Raw genomic sequence first — 20,718 nt, forward strand, 5'->3', positions numbered from 1 at the left:
TCCCTTGCTGGACTTAATAGTGAAATTTTTTTGTTTAATATTTTTATTAAATGGCCTCCATCCAATTCTATTGGTGTCAGGGAGGCTTTAGAGACGAGGTACAGTTAGTAGAAGCAGTAACCGCTCAGAGAACATGTTTAAGTTTTACAGTTGCACCGAACAAGGGGGGCTACGACTAGCGAGTTTTTGCAGGTCATACAAACAAATTCATATACTTTTTTCAATTTTTCAATGATGTCAAGTTCATATACTCCGACCGCCTAACTTGAGTATACATCGTCAGGAAATTCCTACGTACGACTAAAACAATCCAGTTTGTTGATCGACGTTTTTTGTTGAAGTAAAAAGCTACTTTTTTGCTACCTTTGTTCTTCAGAAAATGTATTTAGTTTATGTTAATTCCACTCTCATGCTCTTACTATTAAGTTTAATCGAAGATTATGTCTTTGAAATTAGGGCAGCATCCTGCAATCCAAATGAAGTCGTTCGCTGTCCTCTCCGAGTTGCTAAAAAGTTTGTTAAATTTTATTTGGTTAATTAGCCGTTTTGTAACAACGAGAAATTATTATTATTATTATTATTATTCTGGAACAATGGCGAAACGCAAAAAGACAGAAACCCCTCCACAAAGAACACAAGAACAAAGTAAAATAGGCTCTCCATTCCGTTGTAGGAGGGGAGGGTGAAAAAGAATATAAGAGTCAAGACGGACATGTTTCAGACGAGAAAAAATGCATCGAATAACAAGAATTTCAAATACCTCAGCTGGGAGGCCCCTTTCAAAGAGAAACACAACTTGACGAATCTTCTAAAGCATGCAAGAAGAATTCCAAAAGTGAGAAAACAGCGATCGAAGCGAATAGATACATTGGGAAGAGGGCAAAGAATGTCGTTTTTGTAAAAAAAAATTAACGAGCACTAACATGGCACTACACGAAAAACTCTGCACCAGAAATTACAATCTTCAAGGCCCAGGGCGTAAATGGAAAAAAGAGGATTTTGACTTCTGGGTGGAATTTGCTGTTTTAGGCGTCAGTTAATTTTAAAGAGATCTGGGAAAAAAGCTTTTGTATGCTTTTGCACAATTGTGCGTTTTGTTGAATTTGTTATATTCACGAATTCTTCTACTGATGCTACAACAGAATCCACATTTGAAACTAAATAAGATAAGAGTACTCACTACGCTCATTTCTCTTAAAGAACCTTTTTTTGTCTTAAAAGATAACAAGTAAACGAAACGAACAAACATTGTATCAACTGTGCCAAGAAAAAAGAAAATTGATCCTGAAAGCCGAATCAACTATCTAGTTATAGTATACGCCTGTGTGCAATAGGATGCCTTCAAGTGATTTCAGAGCACCTGATATTTCTCCTGCGACACCACGAAGAACAGCAGTAATACAGGAGACCTTCATCTTCAGTCACTTCATTCAACACTTCATGCTTCAAATTAGCATCACCATCATTTACAGCATACTTCGAGACAGGTTCTACAGTCCAGAGATCAATGGTTATCTCCAGTGGAGGGTCCAATGTCAACTCTTCTGATATCGAGCTTCCATAATCACTAGCAATACTAGCCATTCAAATGAAAAACGTATACGAGAAAATAAAAGTGGCTTTTAAGGGAGACATGGCTGCTAATTGCTGCAAATTTTGAAAAAAAAATGACTTCAAAAAATATGTCTTTTTCGATATTATCTAAATCAAAAGTATAAGTAAGCTATAAAAAGGCGGCTAGCAGTTCAAAATGGCGGTATAAACGAAATAAATAACTAATAATGAAACTGCTGTATAAAACTAATAAAATATAATAGATGTTCAAAAAATACAGGAAGCAGTTTGCGCGCTGTTGTCCATTTGAAAAAAAAAATCAAATGTATGTCTAATTTTGCATCCAAAAACATTCATCTGTTAAAATGGTACAATGTGGTGAGGTCAATGAAACTTCAAAAATAGTTGAGCTGAAACAGCTAAAAAAAAATCTACCAGAGGCCGTTAACCAGGGGTAGAACAGCGGTGTTCCGGAAAGAGCTGAACAGCTCGCTCGTACGCTCCCAGTTTTTCTTGATCATAAATGGTGCTATTTTAAAAAGTGGAAAACGGGAAAAGTATTTCAACAATGTGGTCTCAATACAGCAAAGATAGTGAATGTAAGCGCCACATTATTTTTTAGAACTCCTTAGAAGATAGTTGACATGAGAAACACTACGCCACACCTATGCTCTACGCACTTGCGCACATTTTCACTCTTATTTGTCCAAAATTTTTTGATAGGTTCAACAAATCCAGAATGAGACAAAATAGATCTTTTATGATTCCGCTGATCGGATCAACCGTAAAATCATTTAATAAGTGAAAGAAACCAATTTATGAAAAATTAACTTTATGGTAAATGAAGAAATAACGATTACTATGGCTAATTAACTTTTAAAAACACTATTTCGCCAAATTAACCCATTCAACTATCACAAAAAAAACGTCGATTTAAAAAATTTTGTTGCCTACGAAAACAACACAGCCAACAGACAGTTGGGAAGTCATGAATGCAAGGAAACAGAAAAAAAAAACGGATTCAATTTTCGAACAAACTGCAACTTTGGAATTTCAAAATATGAAACAGATGGCCTTAGAGCTCTTTGATTTTCAAGAACAATTTATGAGTAGCACTTTTTTGATTAATGAAACCCAATTTGAGAAAACTTGATTATTAAAGGAGTTTTTTATTCCGCTTGGAAATCTTAAAACTAAATTCCGGTTTCGAAACTAGAAGTCGATCAGGTTATTTGTGACCATTACACTTTTGCTGCTAGATAGTGGAGTTTGCCTTCCTTTTAAACAAAGGAAAATAACTGAACTTTGAAAGAAATCAAAAGCCAAATCCCGAAAAATTAAAATTGAGCCTGACCTAAAATTATCAAGACCTATATAAGAGTATTCACAACCTTCATGACTCTTAACACGGTACAAGTAAAGTATGACAGTTAAGTCACTGAAAAGTATGAAAGAAGGGTCCAGCCATTTTGTGAAGCTTTCAAAAACAAGTAAGCAAACGCTCGCCCTGTTTCCGAAGACTAGAGGCCAGTTAAAGCTGGAACTAACCGTTTGATAATTTTTGGATTTTTTTACTGATACATTACTCTCTTAAAATCAGAATTTGTTCAGTCAAATCATTTCTTACGGCGATTATAAATTTAAAAACTTTCAACTGTCATTTTCTTAAGTTCAGTAAGATCTAGGTGCGGTAGTGTATAGTTTAACGGACACAGTTTATTGGTCAAAAGTTACGGGGTAACGGCGAAACGGTAGCTTAACGGTCGCGGCGGTATGCGGCCAAAAAAGGGAAGAATCGAGCAAATTTATTAAAAGATTATCCAACCAATGGAGAAAACAGAGGTAGGAAGCCACTCAAAGAACTTGCTCGACACGATTCACGCAAAAAAATCAAGCAAAGAATTAATTGTAAGATTAACATTAACGAATGCATTTTGATTTTTCACCCCGTCAAACACAGCACAAAACAATTGGAAGTAATGGAGCGTGTTAAAAATTCAGCCACGAGACCACTTAAGCAGGGGACTTCCTTCAACTCTCTCTACCCATTGAAACCAAACCTCAGATTTGGAAGTGTAGTTTTCCAGAGAAGTCAAAAAGTTTCAAATGTAAAAAAAATTGACATTTCGAGGGTCTTGTTGTTAAAAAAATGGATGTAACCTTTTATGCAGGGGAGCTTCTCACAATCTACTCATTGAAACTAAAATCTCAGACTTGGAAGGGTAGTTTTCCAGAAGTTTTTAAGAACGGTCAAAAAATTGAAAATTTTACATTTCTGAGGGCCATAACTTTTTGTGTAAAACAACTTGGGCGTAGCCGCTTATGCAGGGGAGAGTCCCACAACCTGTTCTATTCGTTGAATCCAAAATCTCAGATTTGCAAAGGTAGTTTTTGAGAAAAGGTAAAAAAATCCAAAATGTTTGGTCAAATTCCCCCACTCACTTTTTCGAAGGCTTTAGAAAGCGGAATAAGGTAAAAAGAGACTAGGAGATTATAAAGGCACACAGAGGAATTGGCGGAATTCCCTATGGTTCCAATTTTTTCAAAAGCGGTAGAGTAGTTTTTGATAAAACCCAAGCGTCTAAAAAAGAACAAAAAAACCGAATAAAGAAAAAACCCGATCCCATACATTTTCATAAGAAAAGTTTTTATCAAACAGGAATTTGAAGCACTAAAAAGTTTCGTGATCTATCTAAATTTTTTTGTACCTTAATTGTATCAAACAATTAGAAATAGTTATATTTTGCGCCTTTGTATGAAACGAATATTATACACAGATGCGAACCGGAGCTTCGCACCACTTGCGATACAACACAAACTAAGTTGAAAAAAAATTGAATGTTTGAAAAACTAGGAGAACCAAAAGATTTGTATGTTTTTGTATAAGATATCTAGATGCTCAGTTAAATCTGGAGGTAGCAAACTGATATTTTCGGAAATTGATATACTGATGCGGGATGAAAAAATTGAACTTTGCCCAAAACCTTAGTTGCTTACTTAAGTGAGAAAAGTGAAAGTTTTTAGGAAAATGCAATCTTACCAAAATGTTCCTTGCAAAAAAAGAGGTGCCGCTATTGTAGGAAAAATTCTCGCAACCATTTATTTTGATTGAGCCCTTGATCCCAAATTTGATAGGGTAGTTTCAAAGAAAATCAAAAAGTTTCTAAAAACGGTCAAAAGTTCGAAAACTTGGCTTTCCGAAATAGTTAACTTTTTTTCTGCAAACAGAACGTCATGGCCCTTTAAGAAGAGAAGAGTCCCAAAACCGGGTTTCTCGATTGAACCCGAACATTTAGTTAAATAATTGGTAGGGTAGTTTTCAAGAAAAGTCAAAAACTTTCCAAAAAACAGTCAATAAGTCAAGCATTTGACTTTTTAGCAAATCAGACGTTTGTGAAAAAAACTCTGGGATAGCCGCTGAACAAAAGAGATTCACACAATCAGTTGTTTCGATTGAACGCAAAATCTCAGAATTGGAGCGGTAGTTTTCGAGCAAACTTAAAAAGAATTTAAAAAAAACGGTAGAAAAAATCAAAAACTTGACTATTCCGAGGGCCATGACTTTTGGTGAAGAAAAATTCGGGCGTAGCCGTTTAAGCAGGGGAGCTGCCCATAACCCGTTTTATCTATTGAACCCAAAATCTCATATTTAGGGGGGATTTCTTGAGAAAACGAAAAACACAAAAATATGGGTCAAATATTCTCTCACTGACTTTCTTGAAGGCTGTAGACAGTAGGCTAAAGTAAAAAGCAACAAGCTTATCCATTAGGAGGGAAACGAAATGGCTCGTATAGCCACTTTCTACTCTGAAAGCCAGTAGTTGAACCCCCAAAGACGCCTTCGTAAAATTGAGCTTGAGCCCCAAACAATCATGAGACCTACACTTACAGCTTGCAGATCGGTCCTTTCCCTCTTTGATTAGTCTAAAATTTTTCCGAAAAAAGCAGCATTACCTGTCAATTTTTTTTGCTCTTGGATAGCAAAAGTTCCAAAAAGAGCGCATTGGTAATTGAAAGCCACGATGTCGAAAATGTTTCAAAAACAAATGTAGCATAGACAATCTGTTTATAAATTTATTGTTATGCTCTCTCACTCACTTGGTGTAGGTGCAGGTGAAGATGAGAACGAGGATGAAGACTAGGGCCAGAGCAGATACCAGAGCGACTGAAATAATCAACATGTCTACTCACTATTGTCACCTTCAAACGCCATTAGAAGCTAACAAAACCACTCGCAACAAGAAATAATAATTCAATAAAAAATGAACTGAATTAAAAAAGAAACAGATTAATAAAGAAATTCCTGGCCTTTTTTAAATCGATAGTTTCAAGCGTCATGAAGCAGATATTTATGATCAATTATAATAAAATACTTTCGCATTCTAGTCGCACGAATCTAAAGTACATTTTTAGATTTACTGTTTTAAAACTAGTGCTATACATGTTGAAGGCTCAAGTAACAATTGAATATGTTTGAGCAGCAGTCGCTTTAAAAAAGTCAAACATTGTATCTAGCAGTTTTCAGTTAAACAATAAATAAAATAAATGGTTCTTTCAAATCATTTAAGAACCAATTCTATAGATATAAAAAAAACTAACTGCTGGAAAACTTCTTTCAAATTAAAATTTTATTTTGCGCGAAAGATGCATTTTTGAACACCAGATGTTGCAAAGCTGCTTTCGATAACAAAAACTGCAGTTTCTATTCTTGAAACTTTTGCATTGAGGAAGCACTGACGCTTCTTGAAGAAAAAACTGGTTTTTCTTTAAATATAAAAAATTCTTGCAATATCCCGCAAAGACAGGACATTGAGAAGAGAAGTCAATAAACTTGCAAAACAAAAATTAAAAACGAATATAGTCAATAAAATATGCAAACTGCAAGGCCAAGCAGGGGCGGATGCCCCTCCTCAGGGATTCGACCCCCTGCCGACCCGAAGGGTCCCCCTTTGGTGCTTCTAAAGAAGTCCATTTTTGGCCGACCGACCCTAATATATTTCCAAAAGCGCCTTTGGCGCCAATATATACTAACTTTGACGGGGAGCGCGCGCCAAAAAAAATGCAATTTTGTTTTGTCAAAACTTTCCAAAAAGTGCCCTTTTGACATGTTTTTAGTGCTCTAGGAGAGCTCGGATAATCAATTTGGACGATCTATTAAATTTTTTGAAAATCCGCCCCCCCCCCCCTCGCGAGTAAATCCTAGATCCGCCCCTGAGGGCAAGTATTCTTATGAACAACAATTTCACAACTTGCTAAAACCACAATTCAGACGAAGCAGTTTAAGAAAATGTTTCATTATGCTGCACCTGATATGAGGACTAGTATTTCAAATCGCGTTTCCCAATCACGTGTCAAAGAATCTAAAACAAACCTCAATTTCCGAGAATTGCATTTTTTGACATCGTTCATACTCAAAATTTAGTAACTTCACTCAGCACAAAATGGCAGCATTCCCAAAATTGAAAAAATGACTTACTGACATATTATTTATAAGCCATAATTAGACACTCTCCTTTTTCTTGTTTTTCTTTCATTGATGGTCTGTGCTTTCCCGACAGTATCATGATAGATTAAACATACTCTAAGGCAAAACGACGATGGCTTTTTGCTTATGAGGATTTAAAATCAGGTAAAGAAACTAAGTAAAAACCGTAGTTTTGGAGAACAAAAATCGAAAGTTGCAGATCGAAACATTTCACAGACTTTGTTACGAAAAATAAGTTTACCAATTTTTTACTTTCAGGATGAGATGTACCATAAAACCTAATTTAAACCAGGGGCGGATTTAGGGGGGGGGGCGGACGCTTCTTTTCAGGGATTCGACCCCCTGCCGACCCAAAGGGCCCCCCTTTGGTTCTTTTTAAGAAATCCATTTTTGGCCGACCGAACCTAAAATTTTTCTAAAAGCGCCTTTGGCGACAATACATACTAATTTTGAGGGGGGCACGCGCCGAAAAAACGCAATTTTTTTGGTCAAAATTTTCCAAAAAGTGCCTAAAAACACCTTTTTTGGACTGTTTATTCAAAAAAAAATTGCTTAGGGGAGCTCCAAAAATCAATTCGGTCGACCTAAAAAAAAGGTCGACAAAATTTTCGATTTTTTTTTGAAAATCCGCCTAAACCAACCAAACCAACCCCCCCCCCCACCCCTCGAGAAAATCCTAGATCCGCCCCTGATATAAACTCATTCCACACAAAAAGATTGAACAAAAGGCCATCGAAGAATATCTCTATTGTACAATAGTATGAATTATTTCAAAGAGAGCTGCAAAAATACACCATAGCGAATTAGTGATGATTTATTGATACAAAAAAAACTTAATTAGAGCAAAAACTTGAATATAGCGTGAAAAACAAAAAATGACAACTAATTAAATGAAAAAAATAAACCAAGCATTGTAAACTGCCACAAAAGTGCTCGTATCATGGCGAAGCCCTGAATGTTCCGACTGACTTTTAATGTTTTTCGAGCAGTAGTAACATAAAAAAAACTAAACAAAACAAAAAAAATGAAAACTTTGAAAAAAAATTTATGAAATCATCCCACACACGCCTTACAAAATACAAAAGAAAAGATTTCGCTCCTTGTTAACAAATCAATTATGGCAAATAAGCTTCTTTCAACCAATTTGGAACAATTTTCAAGACGGATTAAATCTCCGCTTACGCATTAATAGCGCGAAATATATTGCGCGTGAATTGTCGCAAATTGGCCAAAATGGCAATCTTTGAAGCCCCATAACTTTACAAAAAATGATCAAAGCAAAAATATCTTTTCAAATTTCAGCTAAACCTTTTGAGTGATATAAAAAAGTTCTGTCAAAAGGGGCTTCTTAAAAAGTCAAAACTTGTCTGAAGAAACAACCCAACACGAGCACAAATAGTCCGTTACTTTCGTATCGAAAGTCGGAACAATAAGAGACATTTCATTAGAACACATAACTAATTTGATTGAGAACCAAGTTTTGCTCAATACCGATGAAAATTAGATTTAGGAGAGTAAAAAGACAATCAAACTTTCCCGCTCAGAAAATTAAAACGGACCAGAAGGCATCAAGACTACTTCGCAGGCTGAAATTTGATGGTTGTAAATGCGGTTTTATAACAACCATTACTGGTATACTAGCCTGAAAACAATTTAATATTATTTTTATTATTATTATGATTTATTATTATTATTACGAAGGTTTTCCTGTAGGCCCTTTTTTCTATGTCAATTGTGTTCTATAGATGATCTGGCGTCGATGAGCTTGAACTCAACACAAAAGCAAAGCAAACGGTGCTAAGCATATATTTCTGTATCGCTGTAAACTTTGTCACAGGCAAAGCGTCCATGTTTCTCGTGCCCCTTGCGATTCAAAATCATGTGCCAGCCGCTTGCGATACAAAAATATATGCCAAGGCGTAAGTAACAATTGCAAAAAAATGCGACCTGTTTCTTTTCAGAAATTTTTTAGAGCAGGCACAATCGTTCTGTTCTTTGGAGCTCCTTTTGAGGTCTTATGCATCAAGCGGCCAAAAATCCTTATTTCCAAATCTTGAACTGAAATGAATTGAGTTGAATCTTATTAGCTAATTAGCCAATCGAAATCAAACAACATGGTCCGGCATTTCATTTAAAACTTCAATCAGATAAAATTATTCGCCGGAATTACCAAATTTATAGATTTTTTTGTTTTTGTTTGAGTCATTTTTCTGTTCTTTTATCGTCTGGGTAATGTTCCATCAATGAATTGAATTACATCGATTATTTGACAGAATTTCACTTTTTCGGTAATTTCGGCTAAAACTTTTATCTGCTGCAAATGGTAATTGAAATGCCTGGGCGTGATGCTCAATCTTGATTGGCTAAAATAGCCAATCAGATTCGACAGCAAAAATTTATGATTTTGACCGTATACATTTCAGATTCGAAACTGATTTTGGGCAGTTTAACTCATAATACCCCGCTTTTGATTCAAAGGTGTCCTAAAACTTAATACCAGACAATTTAACACCGTACATTTTAAAACCTAGTCATTTCACTACTAAAATTAATGCTCTATGAACTCCTTATCTTAATTCTTATCACACCAAAGTTAATCCTGCAAGTAATGCACGCACCATAATGGAAAACTTGGTTTATCTTCAGTATACATGCTAAAATGAGGCTTTCTAAATTACTTAAGACTCTTATCGACAAGTTCGTTATTTATTGCCAATTAGACTTTTCGCTAAACCATTATGATCACTAAAAAAAGCTGCTTTTGCTAATTCATAACAATTTGACGTAAAATTTCTGACAAAAAATAAACTCTGACAGTCACTTTACATTTTATTCGAGCGATAAACAAACGCAAATACAATAAACACATTTTGATTGAGTCTTTATTCGAATTCAGTTTCATTTAAAAACAAGCCAATTCTTATAGCGTCCGGCCACGAATTTTATTTCAAACGAATAAATAAGTGTACCGGAAACTGGATTTGCTCAAAATATCAAACACACAAATGACGAGCAACTGCCACTACAGAAAATAACGAAACAATCGAGACGCGTGGAGAACAGAACCATGACCTTTCAGCGGGAAAATCGGATGCCGAAATGTCAAAAAGTATTTAAAAGATCTCAGCGAGAGATTTACCCCGACTGTCGCAGTTGCCAGTGCAGTTCAGTGCAGATTTACCAGCTACAAACGATATGGCCACTCAGTTTGCCCTCCCAAGTAAAGACAAACTGATCCGAACGGCTGCGCACACACGTAAGCAGCTAGATGTAAATATGCCGCCCATTCCCGTTGCGCGAAATTTTGAGACCCTGAAATTTTTTTGAAAATTTTATCCGATATGACAGTAGATCAAATGATCACGACCGAATCAGTTTGTGCGGCGACCCGAAACGCTGAGAGTTCTGGAGAAGTCATCTTTTTGGTTAGCCGATGGAACTTTTAAAATAACTCCAAGCCATCAGCTATATTCAATTCATGTTAAAGTATCTGGCATTGTGCCAGCATGCATTTACGCCTTCCTTCCTCACAGTAACGAAAAAAAACTACAATCGCTTTTTGCAGGCGTGATTTGATTTAGCACCCAACTTCCGGCCTGAAAAATTCTTATTAGATTTTGAGCAAGGTGCACTTCAGTCCTTCCAAAAAACATTCCCCGAAGCACATTAATCGGGTTGTTTTTTCCCGTCTCTCCCAGAGTTACTTGAGAAAAGTTAATGAATTGGGTCTGAAAGTGACCTTAGAAACGAATCACGATTCAGCACTGGCTTTAAAAATACTGCTATCCCTTGCATTTGGAAAAAAAGACCGGCAATTCCTATGATATAATCGTTCAGCAAATTCAGAATGTATCCAACAGAAATTAAGAACCCAAAAAAATTGAGAAAATTGACTAGTTGTGTCTGTACTTCGGCTCTACTTTTTTTAAAAAGCTGAGTTCCGAACCGTGAAGTTTTTTTCCCACCCTCCCTTTGGAACCAGCGAGATGCGGCCTCGAGTGGGATTGCTCGAACAACAAATGCTGTCGAGGGATGGCATTTCGAGATTAAATCTTATTTCAGCGGATCCCACCCAAATATGTGGAAACTAGTGTGCAGCCTGCAAAAAGACGCTTTCGTACAAAAACTCAATTTTTGATGCATCGAGTGGCCATAAGTTCACAAAAAAGAAAAATGTCGAGTATTAAATGAAAGAGTACAAAACATTATGTCCGTTTGCGAAGACAAAACTGATTTGTACTTTTTCAAAGCGTTATCTAGTTTGTGTTAAACCATTGTAAATTTTATTTCATTCTTTCGCATTATTAAAATTCAAATTTTAACCCTACTTAAATTTTTGTCCGCTTTTTGTGAAAAGACGTTTCTTTGCAGACTCCCGGAAACGTAACTAATCGCCAAAACTTGACTCGCGCCTTGGCAATTTAATCCTGGGTTGGGACTACGGGCTGTCACACCCTTTAGCTTTGCATTTATGTGCCAACAGCCCAAAACAAGCTGACAAAGCGATCAGGTTACTTGTTTAAGTTCGAGAATGATTCTAAAAAAATAATGATTTTTAGGTTTTTGGCATTGGTTCAACCTTTTTTAAAATTCTATACCGGCTGAAAATGTCTGTAAAGTTAGGCCTTATTAGTCAAAGGACGTCTATAGACATCGCCAATAGACAGCTGAAAAATGATCAATGAACGCAAAGAACAGAAAAAACTAATTGTTTTAAAAATCTTCAGCTTTCGAAATTCAAAATAAAAAATAAGGCTTCAAAATTTGTCAAAATTCGAAAAACAAAAACAATTTTTGATCGACACTTTTTGTGAAGCTAACTCAATTTGTAAAAACTGGGTCAATAGCTAAACATTTTTACTGCTCGTAAAATAGGTAAAAATCCAATTGAAACTTCGAAAAAGTATAATAATCTGAAAAATAAAAATCCGTTTTCGAAACTAGAAGTCGATCACATTTTTCGAGACCTTGTCTTGAAAAAAACTACCAAGACCTATAATATACGAGTCCTCACTACGCTCGATCTACCCTTAAACTAATGAAAATTGTGTATGCTATTTTTTATTTATAAAAGAAGTCACTCAGAGGTTCATTCTAAGATTTCCTAAAATAGTTTTATCATGTCAGAATGCTTAAAGCACACACAAAATTTTTTTAGTTTCAACTAACATCGCTTCAACCAGCGTAATTGGGTAAATTTTCCATCACTAAATTTGACCATTCCGCTAACAAAGTTATCTACCGTAAAATTGGTCTGGTTCTCGAGTACAACAAACTCATCCAAACAAATTACACAGAGGCGAAGCTGAGCTTCCCACCACTTGCAATACAGCAAGTACAGGATTGAAACAGCATGATGCTGCAGAAGTAGCCAAGATGAAACTTAACAAAGAAAATAAAAAATTTAAGGAGAATTTTTCATGATTAGGTTTTCCAAAGAGATCCTGGTAGGTTTGATTTCGAGCAATCGAAAATATGGATCCAGAATCTTATCGGTTTTAAAAGTAAGCAGCAAATTTGTAATAAACAAATAAATAAAGAGCTAAGCCGACAGAATTGAAGCCGAGCGCAAATTAACTGGAAATCAATCAAAATGCAATACCTACAGTGTCCACGAGTGGTACCCACATAGTGGTATAACCAACTCGGAAACTAAACCGACAGAGTTTAAGACGACAACCATAAAGCACAAAACTAGCGACACAACATAAACACAACAAACTAGCAGACAGTAACTGACATGAAAGGCGCTCAGTAAAAAGGTATAAAACATGATAGCGCCAAGATAAAACATGATAGCGCTAGATCAACGAACAATTTCATATCTTTGTATCAATTTTTATGGAATAAAAATCATTAAAATATCAATGCCAAAAAAGACAACTGAAAGTTTAACTTGCATCGAAAAAACACAAACGTAGCGGTAAAATGCCGACAATGCTAGTTGCGAGCACAATAAAAGCATGCGTAATAATTCTGTGCTCAGTAAACGACCAAGGCTTTCAAAATTTGAAAAAAAAAATTGCAAAATGTGAGCTACCTTTTTCCGAAATACGCAACAAAATTGCAACTCAATTACTTCCACAAATGGCATTCAAAAAATATCAAGAAAGCTGACTCGAAAAAGCGGGACGATAGCGCGAAAAGTAGAAAATTTTCAATAAAAAAAACTGGTTCCGGCCGAATTGCAACTAAAAGCCTTTGACATCTCAAGCAATTGTTACCTCTACTCCAGATAAGCTACAATTTAATCCCTCTTTAAAACCAATTGCTAGAATCTAAGTGAAACCTACAATTCAAAACTGAACTTGATCTTGAAACCATTCCTGCCAATATAAGATTAATTGGCTGAATTTAAATGAAACATGGAATGAGAACTGGTTGTGACCAAAAAGTTGATCTAATCGGATCATTTTAAAAGAAATATCGATCATTCTAACTAAAACTTCTATTTTTTCGAACCATCTAATGTTAGTCAACTTTTTATTGAATTGTCGGCATACAACGCAATGTCTAAAGGGTTTGCCAGCCCGTAGTCCCAACAAAACGTCCCAAGTAAAGAAGCGACTGTTCTGGGATTAAATTGCTAGAGACAGCATTTTTAAAAGCAAGTCAAGTGAAACTTACTTAAAAGGGATTCGGAACTATATCGTCGGTAAACATCAAAGCTTTAATTGCGAAAAATTTTGTGAACCAAAATGAATTAACATGCACGCTGCAATATGCGTTTTAGATTTGAACAGAATTGACCTTGCCGATAGTCTAGACTTTGTTTTGAACTGGAAAACGAAGCCGACCGACATGATTCAAATTAGTTACCAAAACTGATAAGATTTTTCCGAAACTGAACTTGATCTTGAAACCATTCCTGCCAAAATAATATTAATTGGCTGAATTTAAATGAAACATGGAATGAGAACTGGTTGTGACCAAAAAGTTGATCTAATCGGATCATTTTAAAAGAAATACCGATCATTTTAACTAAAACTTCTATTTTTTCGAACCATCTAATGTTAGTCAACTTTTTTTTGAATTGTCGGCATACAACGCAATGTCTAAAGGGTTTACCAGCCCGTAGTCCCAACAAAACATTCCAAGTAAAGAAGCGACTGTTCTGGGATTAAATTGCTAGAGACAGCATTTTGAAAAACGAGTCAAGTCAATGCGTTTTTTCACGTCTCCGGGAGGCTTCAAGGAGACGTCTTCTCTCAAAAAAGTTAGTTGACAAACAAAGTTTCAAACTGAAAAAATATACAAGGAACTAATATTTAACCCAAGTTCGCCATAGCGCGAAAGAAATGCAAATACGTTTTTTCTTCGTAAACATGCATACTATTCTGCACTTTTTCTTTGAGCACCCGGTACTTTCTTTTTTGTACATTGGTGCTCACTCGAGGCGTTATAGAAATCAAGTTTTTGGACTGAAGCAACTTTTTGCAAATTTACAATAACTTTCCACATACTGCTGTTGCGCGGCATTTATGAATGATGTATTTCGAGCAGTTCCGATTTGTAGTTGTCTTGTTTTTGCGTTTAAGGCAATACTCATGGCCTGACACCACTAGTATTTGTTAGTCTTTTGAAGATAAAGCAAAATGAAAAGACGCTTCAAACATTTTATCTGTTTGAGTGGAATAACAATGGTTAAAGAAATAGGCAGTATAATTTTTTTTTAAACTTACAAACGTCTTTTGTTGCCTTGAATTAGCCCCATGTAGGTTATCTCTGTTTTAAACGCGTGAATGAGGGATTATTTCTTAAGCTAAACGATATGCAATTAGTTATGAGCGACAAATGCAAGAAGTGAATTAAGAATGGCTTCTCTGGCCTCAATTAGTACACCTAATTGCAATACTAGTATGAGTGTAAAAGGACTTAATAAAAGGAGTTAATTTGAAACAAATTTTTGGTTTTAAAAGGGTTAATTATTGTGGGGTCATCTCGTTACGGGGTTATAAAGTAGGGGGTGTAAACATAGGGGGTTAAATACAAATAGGCAGTCGAAGTCAAGTTAAAAGAGGCTGCTCCAAACTCCACAAGGAGCATTTGAACCGAAAAAAAACGAGCACTTTTCAAATAAAATACGATGATGAAAAACTGTAACATACTTACTAGCGGGGCAAAACAACAAAGGAGTTCAACAAAAACTTCAACGAAGCATGTCCAAAAGTACGTAACATTTGTAAGGAACGCCTTCTATGAAGCCACCCTACCCCGAAAAAAACGAAGCCAGAGCCTGATCAATTTTAAAATTTAACCAAAAATTTGTAGGGATCAGAATAATAGGTAGCAAATCCAGCAGCATAACGACCGAGCTCTAATTATCTGAAAATCAACCGAAATGTAGAGCCCACATAGTGTCCACGAGTGCTTTACAAACAGTGAACGAAAGGTGGTATACCCAATTCGGAAACTTGATCGACAGAAAGTCGTCAACCATAAAGCAGAAAACTTGTGATACAAACATAGCATAATAACCTGAATCGTTACAAAAGTAGGAAACTAAGGGCAACGGAAACTAAGACGGAAAAAAAAGACAGACGACAGCCAACCAGAACAATTCTAGTTTGAAAAAAAAAACTTTTTTTTTGTCTCAAGCAAATGGTTTACTTTTCTACGCCAGATGAGCTGGATAATTGATTTTGTGAACAAAGTAGTTTACGGAAAAAAATCTGGTAACCGGTTGCAACACCGTTGCATATCGCAAGGGTTCAACTTGAAACCTAACTTAGTCCACACAAATAGGCTGTCGAAGTCAAGTGAAAAGAGGCTGTTCCAAACTTAACAAGGAGCACTTTAACCGAGAAAAAAGCATTTTTCAAAAAAATAAACGAGGATGAAAGATTACAACATACTAACAAGCGGGGCAAAATAAAAAAAGGAGGTCATTGAACAAGTCAGTAACACTTGCAAGAAACGACTGCTATGAAGTAAGCACCTAACTTACAACGCAGGTGATGGGGTCAAAGACCCAAGGCAAGTTTTTGAAAAGAATTGAAGGGAAGATAATTATATTATCTCGAAAACCATACCAACACTTGAATTAAAGACCATACATTCCCGACGGCTCAGAAACAAGCAACAATTGAGGATCGGAAAATATTCTCAAGATGCTTAGAAACACTTACCCATTCAATTCCATCAGGGCACAGCAGTCGCAGTCATACTTTTGCTTCATCTGAAAAAAAAATCAAGGTGAAATTTCTTTTGAAATGATCACTTTCCTGTGTTTCTTCCAGTTTTTTATCTGTAACAGTCGCCTACTTAAGTCACATATGAGGCTAAGAAAAATAGGCCCTATAACCATTGGCTCAAGAGTCAGGGACACTATCTCTTGTAAAAAAATTTGCTAAAAAAAAATTTTCAAACGTTTTCGCAACTATGTGCATCGTCAGGATTTTTACAAAAAACTAATCTAAATGACGATAAAACATCAATTTACAAATAGTATTTACAATAAATCACATACAATTTGGTTCTAAACCATCATGATAAAAAAATTAGCCAATCACAGTTGACCTCTAAATTACTATTAAGATTAAAATACTTTTAACCTCTAAAATTAATTAAAGATTTTAAAATTAAGTTTCTGAGTCATAATTTTGGTTTAGACATGTACGTTTTAAATACAAAAACCAAAAATGTTTTGGGACTAAATTTTCAGTGTTAACTCCCTGCTCCTAAACTCATCGCGCGTGTTCAAGCCCGGTTTCTCTTTCCTGATATGTATTGCCTCTGGTATTAGCAATTTTGTTTGGTTGTTTGACCTATCTATAATTTCCCAACTAAGACCTGCGCTATTTCCCTCAAAATGCCATTGCTGAAGGTGGAGGCCTACCGGTGAGTCTCCTTTCTTATGTTCCTCAATTCTAGTGGTCAAGTGTCGAACAGTTTGTCCGACATACGTGGAAGTGCATGTGACATTCGAACAGATTTGACAAAAAGACAGTTTCGGATGGTTAGCCGCTAACCCGGAGAATTGGCAGTTTTCGAGGATTAGCAGTGTTATTTAGACGATTAGATGAATCGTGAAGGCTGGAAGATTCTGGAAGTTCTAAATTTCAAAATTTTGATTTGTCACGTCACATTTCCGAGAAACGTTGAAAACGGCCATTTTAGAAGAAATTAAAAAAGAGGACACAACAACAACGGCGGTTACAACAACAACAACGATAGTTGCGAGAGAAACTACGACGGTAAATAGAAAATACGACAGAGTGTTAGCAAAGACTGCTCCGAATTGTAACAATTGTGTCGCTACAATTGTTACAAAGCAATTCACACCAACGGTGAAGATTGGTGGAACCGTGAATCCGGAGGGGTCTTGAGGCTTGAACTTAAACCATTTCAAACGTACTTTTAGCTTCCTAGTCATGCCTTGAATTGAATTTAAATAACATCTCGAATCATTTTCTGATTATGAGAAGCTAGGAGTTGAGGGAAAGTTCGATGGAGATGATGATTTTCATCTACTGAACAAAAACAATAGTAAGATAATAAGTAGTAGTAGCCCTGTTTTTAGGAGTGACCTCATGGTCTGAAGATACTGAGATCCAGCCATGAGCTCACTATTTTGCATGTAAGTAAGTTAATTTGCCGGAGAACAGTAACGCTTTTGTCGACTCGATGTTGAAAAGACCACCAAAAGAACTGGCTTTGGTAGAGACGGTTATAAACATGTAGAGCTTTGTTTAGACGCTGGCCAGTCGTTTTATAGCTTAGCTATATTTTCCGTCGATATGTACTTCCGTGCGAATGTTACATAGATGTTTTTATGGTGCTCCTGGATGTTATTCTTTTTTAACATCATGACCGGCAGAACCGTTAACGAACATTCCGCGCCGGGCGCATGCTCATAATAACGCCATTAATAGGCCCTAACAGCCAGGGCGGAAGGCTAGTTCGGAACGCGGAAGCCTTCCGGATTCCCGTGAATAGCTTTTTAACCTAGTTAAGACCGAAAATTCACGTTCCAGGAAGGGTGGGGGATTGGACGTCCCCTCGTTCCCTGAGAAGTTTGTGACCAAAATCACTCAACGATATGCAAGAAACCAAACCAAAAGTAGTAGATTATAAAAAAAAAAACCTAAAAAATAACCGAAGAAACCAAAAACAGTAAAAAAAGTATAAAATGAAAAGAAATCATCCCCCCAGACGAGATGTGAGCCGACCCTCCCGTTTGTTATTGTTAGATATATTGTTGTTACAGGCATTTATATCAGTCAGGATTGTTACGATCAATTTGCGGCCCGTTTGTGAGGCTTGTACTGTAGGGTTATTTGAGTATTTAAGCACGTTAATGCTAAATTGCGCTCAATCCGGAAGGGTCTCGGGATTAGTGAAGAAGACTGATCCGGCAAGCAGTTCAAGGAGCGACAAGAAAGGGCTCAACGACAACAACAATTGACTGTCGGGTATAGTTAACAAGTTTTGTATCCTTTTTGTGATAAACTTATTAAATAGTTTCAGATAGTTGAAATGTTTACCGGGGTAGCAATGGTTGCCCCGCGATGAAATTGTCCGACAGAAGATATCACTTGCTCAAGACATCATCTTCAAAAAATCTCCTGATTGCGGATTCTCAAGCACGCCATCTTGATTTTCCAAATTTCAATATCTTGTCCCTACCTGGGGCCCGAATTGGTGCGGTCCAAAACTTCTTACCCGAGAAAGACAAATTCAACATCATCGCTCTGCTCATCGGCGGAAACGACGCCTTCAACGGAAAAGACCCCTCCAGTATACCTGCAGGCGACATTGCTGAAGAACTGTCGAAGCTAGCCGAGGAGCTGTGTGAACGAGCCAAAAAAGTTTTCGTCATCGGAATCCCTCATCGTAGTGAGAACCGAGCTCGATCTGCAAAAATAAACGAATTCCTAAGAAAGATAAAAGGAACTTGGAAGTTTAGAGGAGTGAGTGAAAAAATCCACAGCTCATATCATTTGAAAACTGACGAAGTGCACCTCAGTGAAGAAGGTCTGAAGGGCATTAAAAGTATTCTCAAGAATAAAATCTTATACGATAAACATTCGAACATCTGCAATACAGAAGGACATCTGGTATATTACGAGTGTCGTTTCAAGAACTGTCAGTGCCCCTATTAACGTAAGTAGAAATAGTGAACCGCAGGCCTCCCCTTTTCGGGAACCACCAGGTTTGTCTATTTCTTCTTTTCCCCTGAGTGAGCCACAGGCCTCCCCTTTTCGGGAACCACCAGGCTTAACTGTTTTTATATCCATAGTATAAGCAAAAATGGGCAAAAACTGCAAAACATGTAAAAGAGGCTTTGCCAGCAACGAGAAAACATACACTTGTGTCGCATGCAACGCTCAAATGCATTTGGAACCAACTTGTGTTGGGTTGTCTCTAGTGGCCATAAATGGAATAAAAGAACTAGGGCCGAATGTCATGTTGCTTTGTAATACTTGTGTGCAAAATAATGAACGAGACAACTTTATAAGATGCAAAACCCTGGCCAACATAGACGAGAAGCTCTCAAACATTGATGTAACTGAAAGCCTTAAAAGCATGGAAAGAAGACTTACCGATTTAGTAGATCAAAAAATTGGAAATGCAATGAAAACGACATGCGATAAAGTGGAAAAAACTTATAGTGCCGTTGTAGCTGCTGAAACCACCACCCGGATAAATCAAGCTCAAACCACTCAACATGCTGCCAGATCTAACTCTGATCACAACATAAATCAAAGTTTTAGGATACAAGGGGTCAAAGAGGACCCTGAGAAAACAAAAGGAGAAAACCTTGTCCCAACAAATGACGAAGTAAACGAAATACTAGACATAATTGGAGTGAAGCCGAAAATAATAGAACTAAAACGACTGGGAAAATTTGATCGTAATCGAATGAAGCCAAGAACACTGCTGGTAACTGTACCTAGCGAACATGAAGCACGACTAGTACTAGCAAAAAGCCGAGAAAAGCGAGAACAATTGGTCGAAAAAGAGGTCTACCTGCTACCAGCATTGACCAAAGAGAGTGCAATTAAAGAGAACGAAATCCTTAAGAAACGAAGACAACTACTAGATGAAGGCGTTCCTCGCGAAAAGCTGAAAATAAGGAATCTAGAATTGTTCAATGATGGTGTGAAAGTAACTATTGACACTGAAGTTCAGGAACCCCAGCATTGACTAGGATTCCTCAACATTCTGCAACTAAATACTAGAAGCCTAATCAACATAGAGAGAAGAACTAAGCTAGCAAATGCAATTGCAGTTGGAAATTTTAATGTCATATGCTTAAGCGAAACTTGGCTTAACGAGAATATTCAATCATCAGAGCTTTTTCTAAGTGAATATAACATCTATAGATCTGATAGAGCTATTGTGAGTGGTAAAAACTGTCACGGAGGCAGCCTAATAGCTGTCAAGAATAGTCTAATTACCGAGGACTTATCCACCAAACATGACATTCCTGATTCATGTGTGCTATGTAGTATAAAACTTCATCAAACTGAAATGATAATTGGCTCATTCTACAATCCGCCAAAAAACAGTAATTACAGATACAAAGTGCATGAATTTGAACAACTGATCAAAGCCATTCCTAAAAACAAACCGTTTCTCTTATGTGGGGATTTAAATTTCCCAGAAACAAACTGGAACACCCTCACCAGTACTGACGAGGAAGAAAACCAAATACTGCAAATTTTTGAAAATGG

General features: G+C 36.6%; 2 protein-coding genes across 7 annotated transcripts in view; one reads left to right on the forward strand and one right to left on the reverse strand.

The window, feature by feature from the left end:
• The window catches only part of LOC134839014 (uncharacterized), a 335,027-nt gene that overhangs the window by 13,876 nt on the left and 300,433 nt on the right, over positions 1–20,718 (reverse strand). The window contains exons 1-3 of one of the 4 annotated variants that reach the window (XM_063854402.1): positions 16,168–16,219; positions 6,861–6,914; positions 5,653–5,719 (exon numbers count right to left, since the gene is read on the reverse strand). In XM_063854402.1, coding sequence (XP_063710472.1) covers positions 5,653–5,719; positions 6,861–6,914; positions 16,168–16,171 — 125 coding nt within the window. In that variant the 5' untranslated portion in view covers positions 16,172–16,219. Of the gene's footprint in view, positions 1–1,360; positions 1,788–5,652; positions 5,720–6,860; positions 6,915–16,167; positions 16,220–20,718 lie in introns of those variants that run through there. The other 3 variants (XM_063854403.1, XM_063854401.1, XM_063854404.1) reach the window with 3 other exon arrangements.
• The window catches only part of LOC134839203 (acyl-CoA synthetase short-chain family member 3, mitochondrial-like), an 80,199-nt gene continuing 77,962 nt past the window's right edge, over positions 18,482–20,718 (forward strand). For all 3 annotated transcript variants that reach the window (XM_063854675.1, XM_063854676.1, XM_063854677.1), the window contains exon 1: positions 18,482–18,500. The gene's annotated coding sequence lies outside the window, so the exon portion shown is untranslated. The remainder of the gene's footprint in view (positions 18,501–20,718) is intronic.

The sequence above is a fragment of the Symsagittifera roscoffensis genome, chromosome 2 (assembly GCF_963678635.1).
Source record: "Symsagittifera roscoffensis chromosome 2, txSymRosc1.1, whole genome shotgun sequence".
Lineage (NCBI taxonomy): Eukaryota > Metazoa > Xenacoelomorpha > Acoela > Convolutidae > Symsagittifera > Symsagittifera roscoffensis.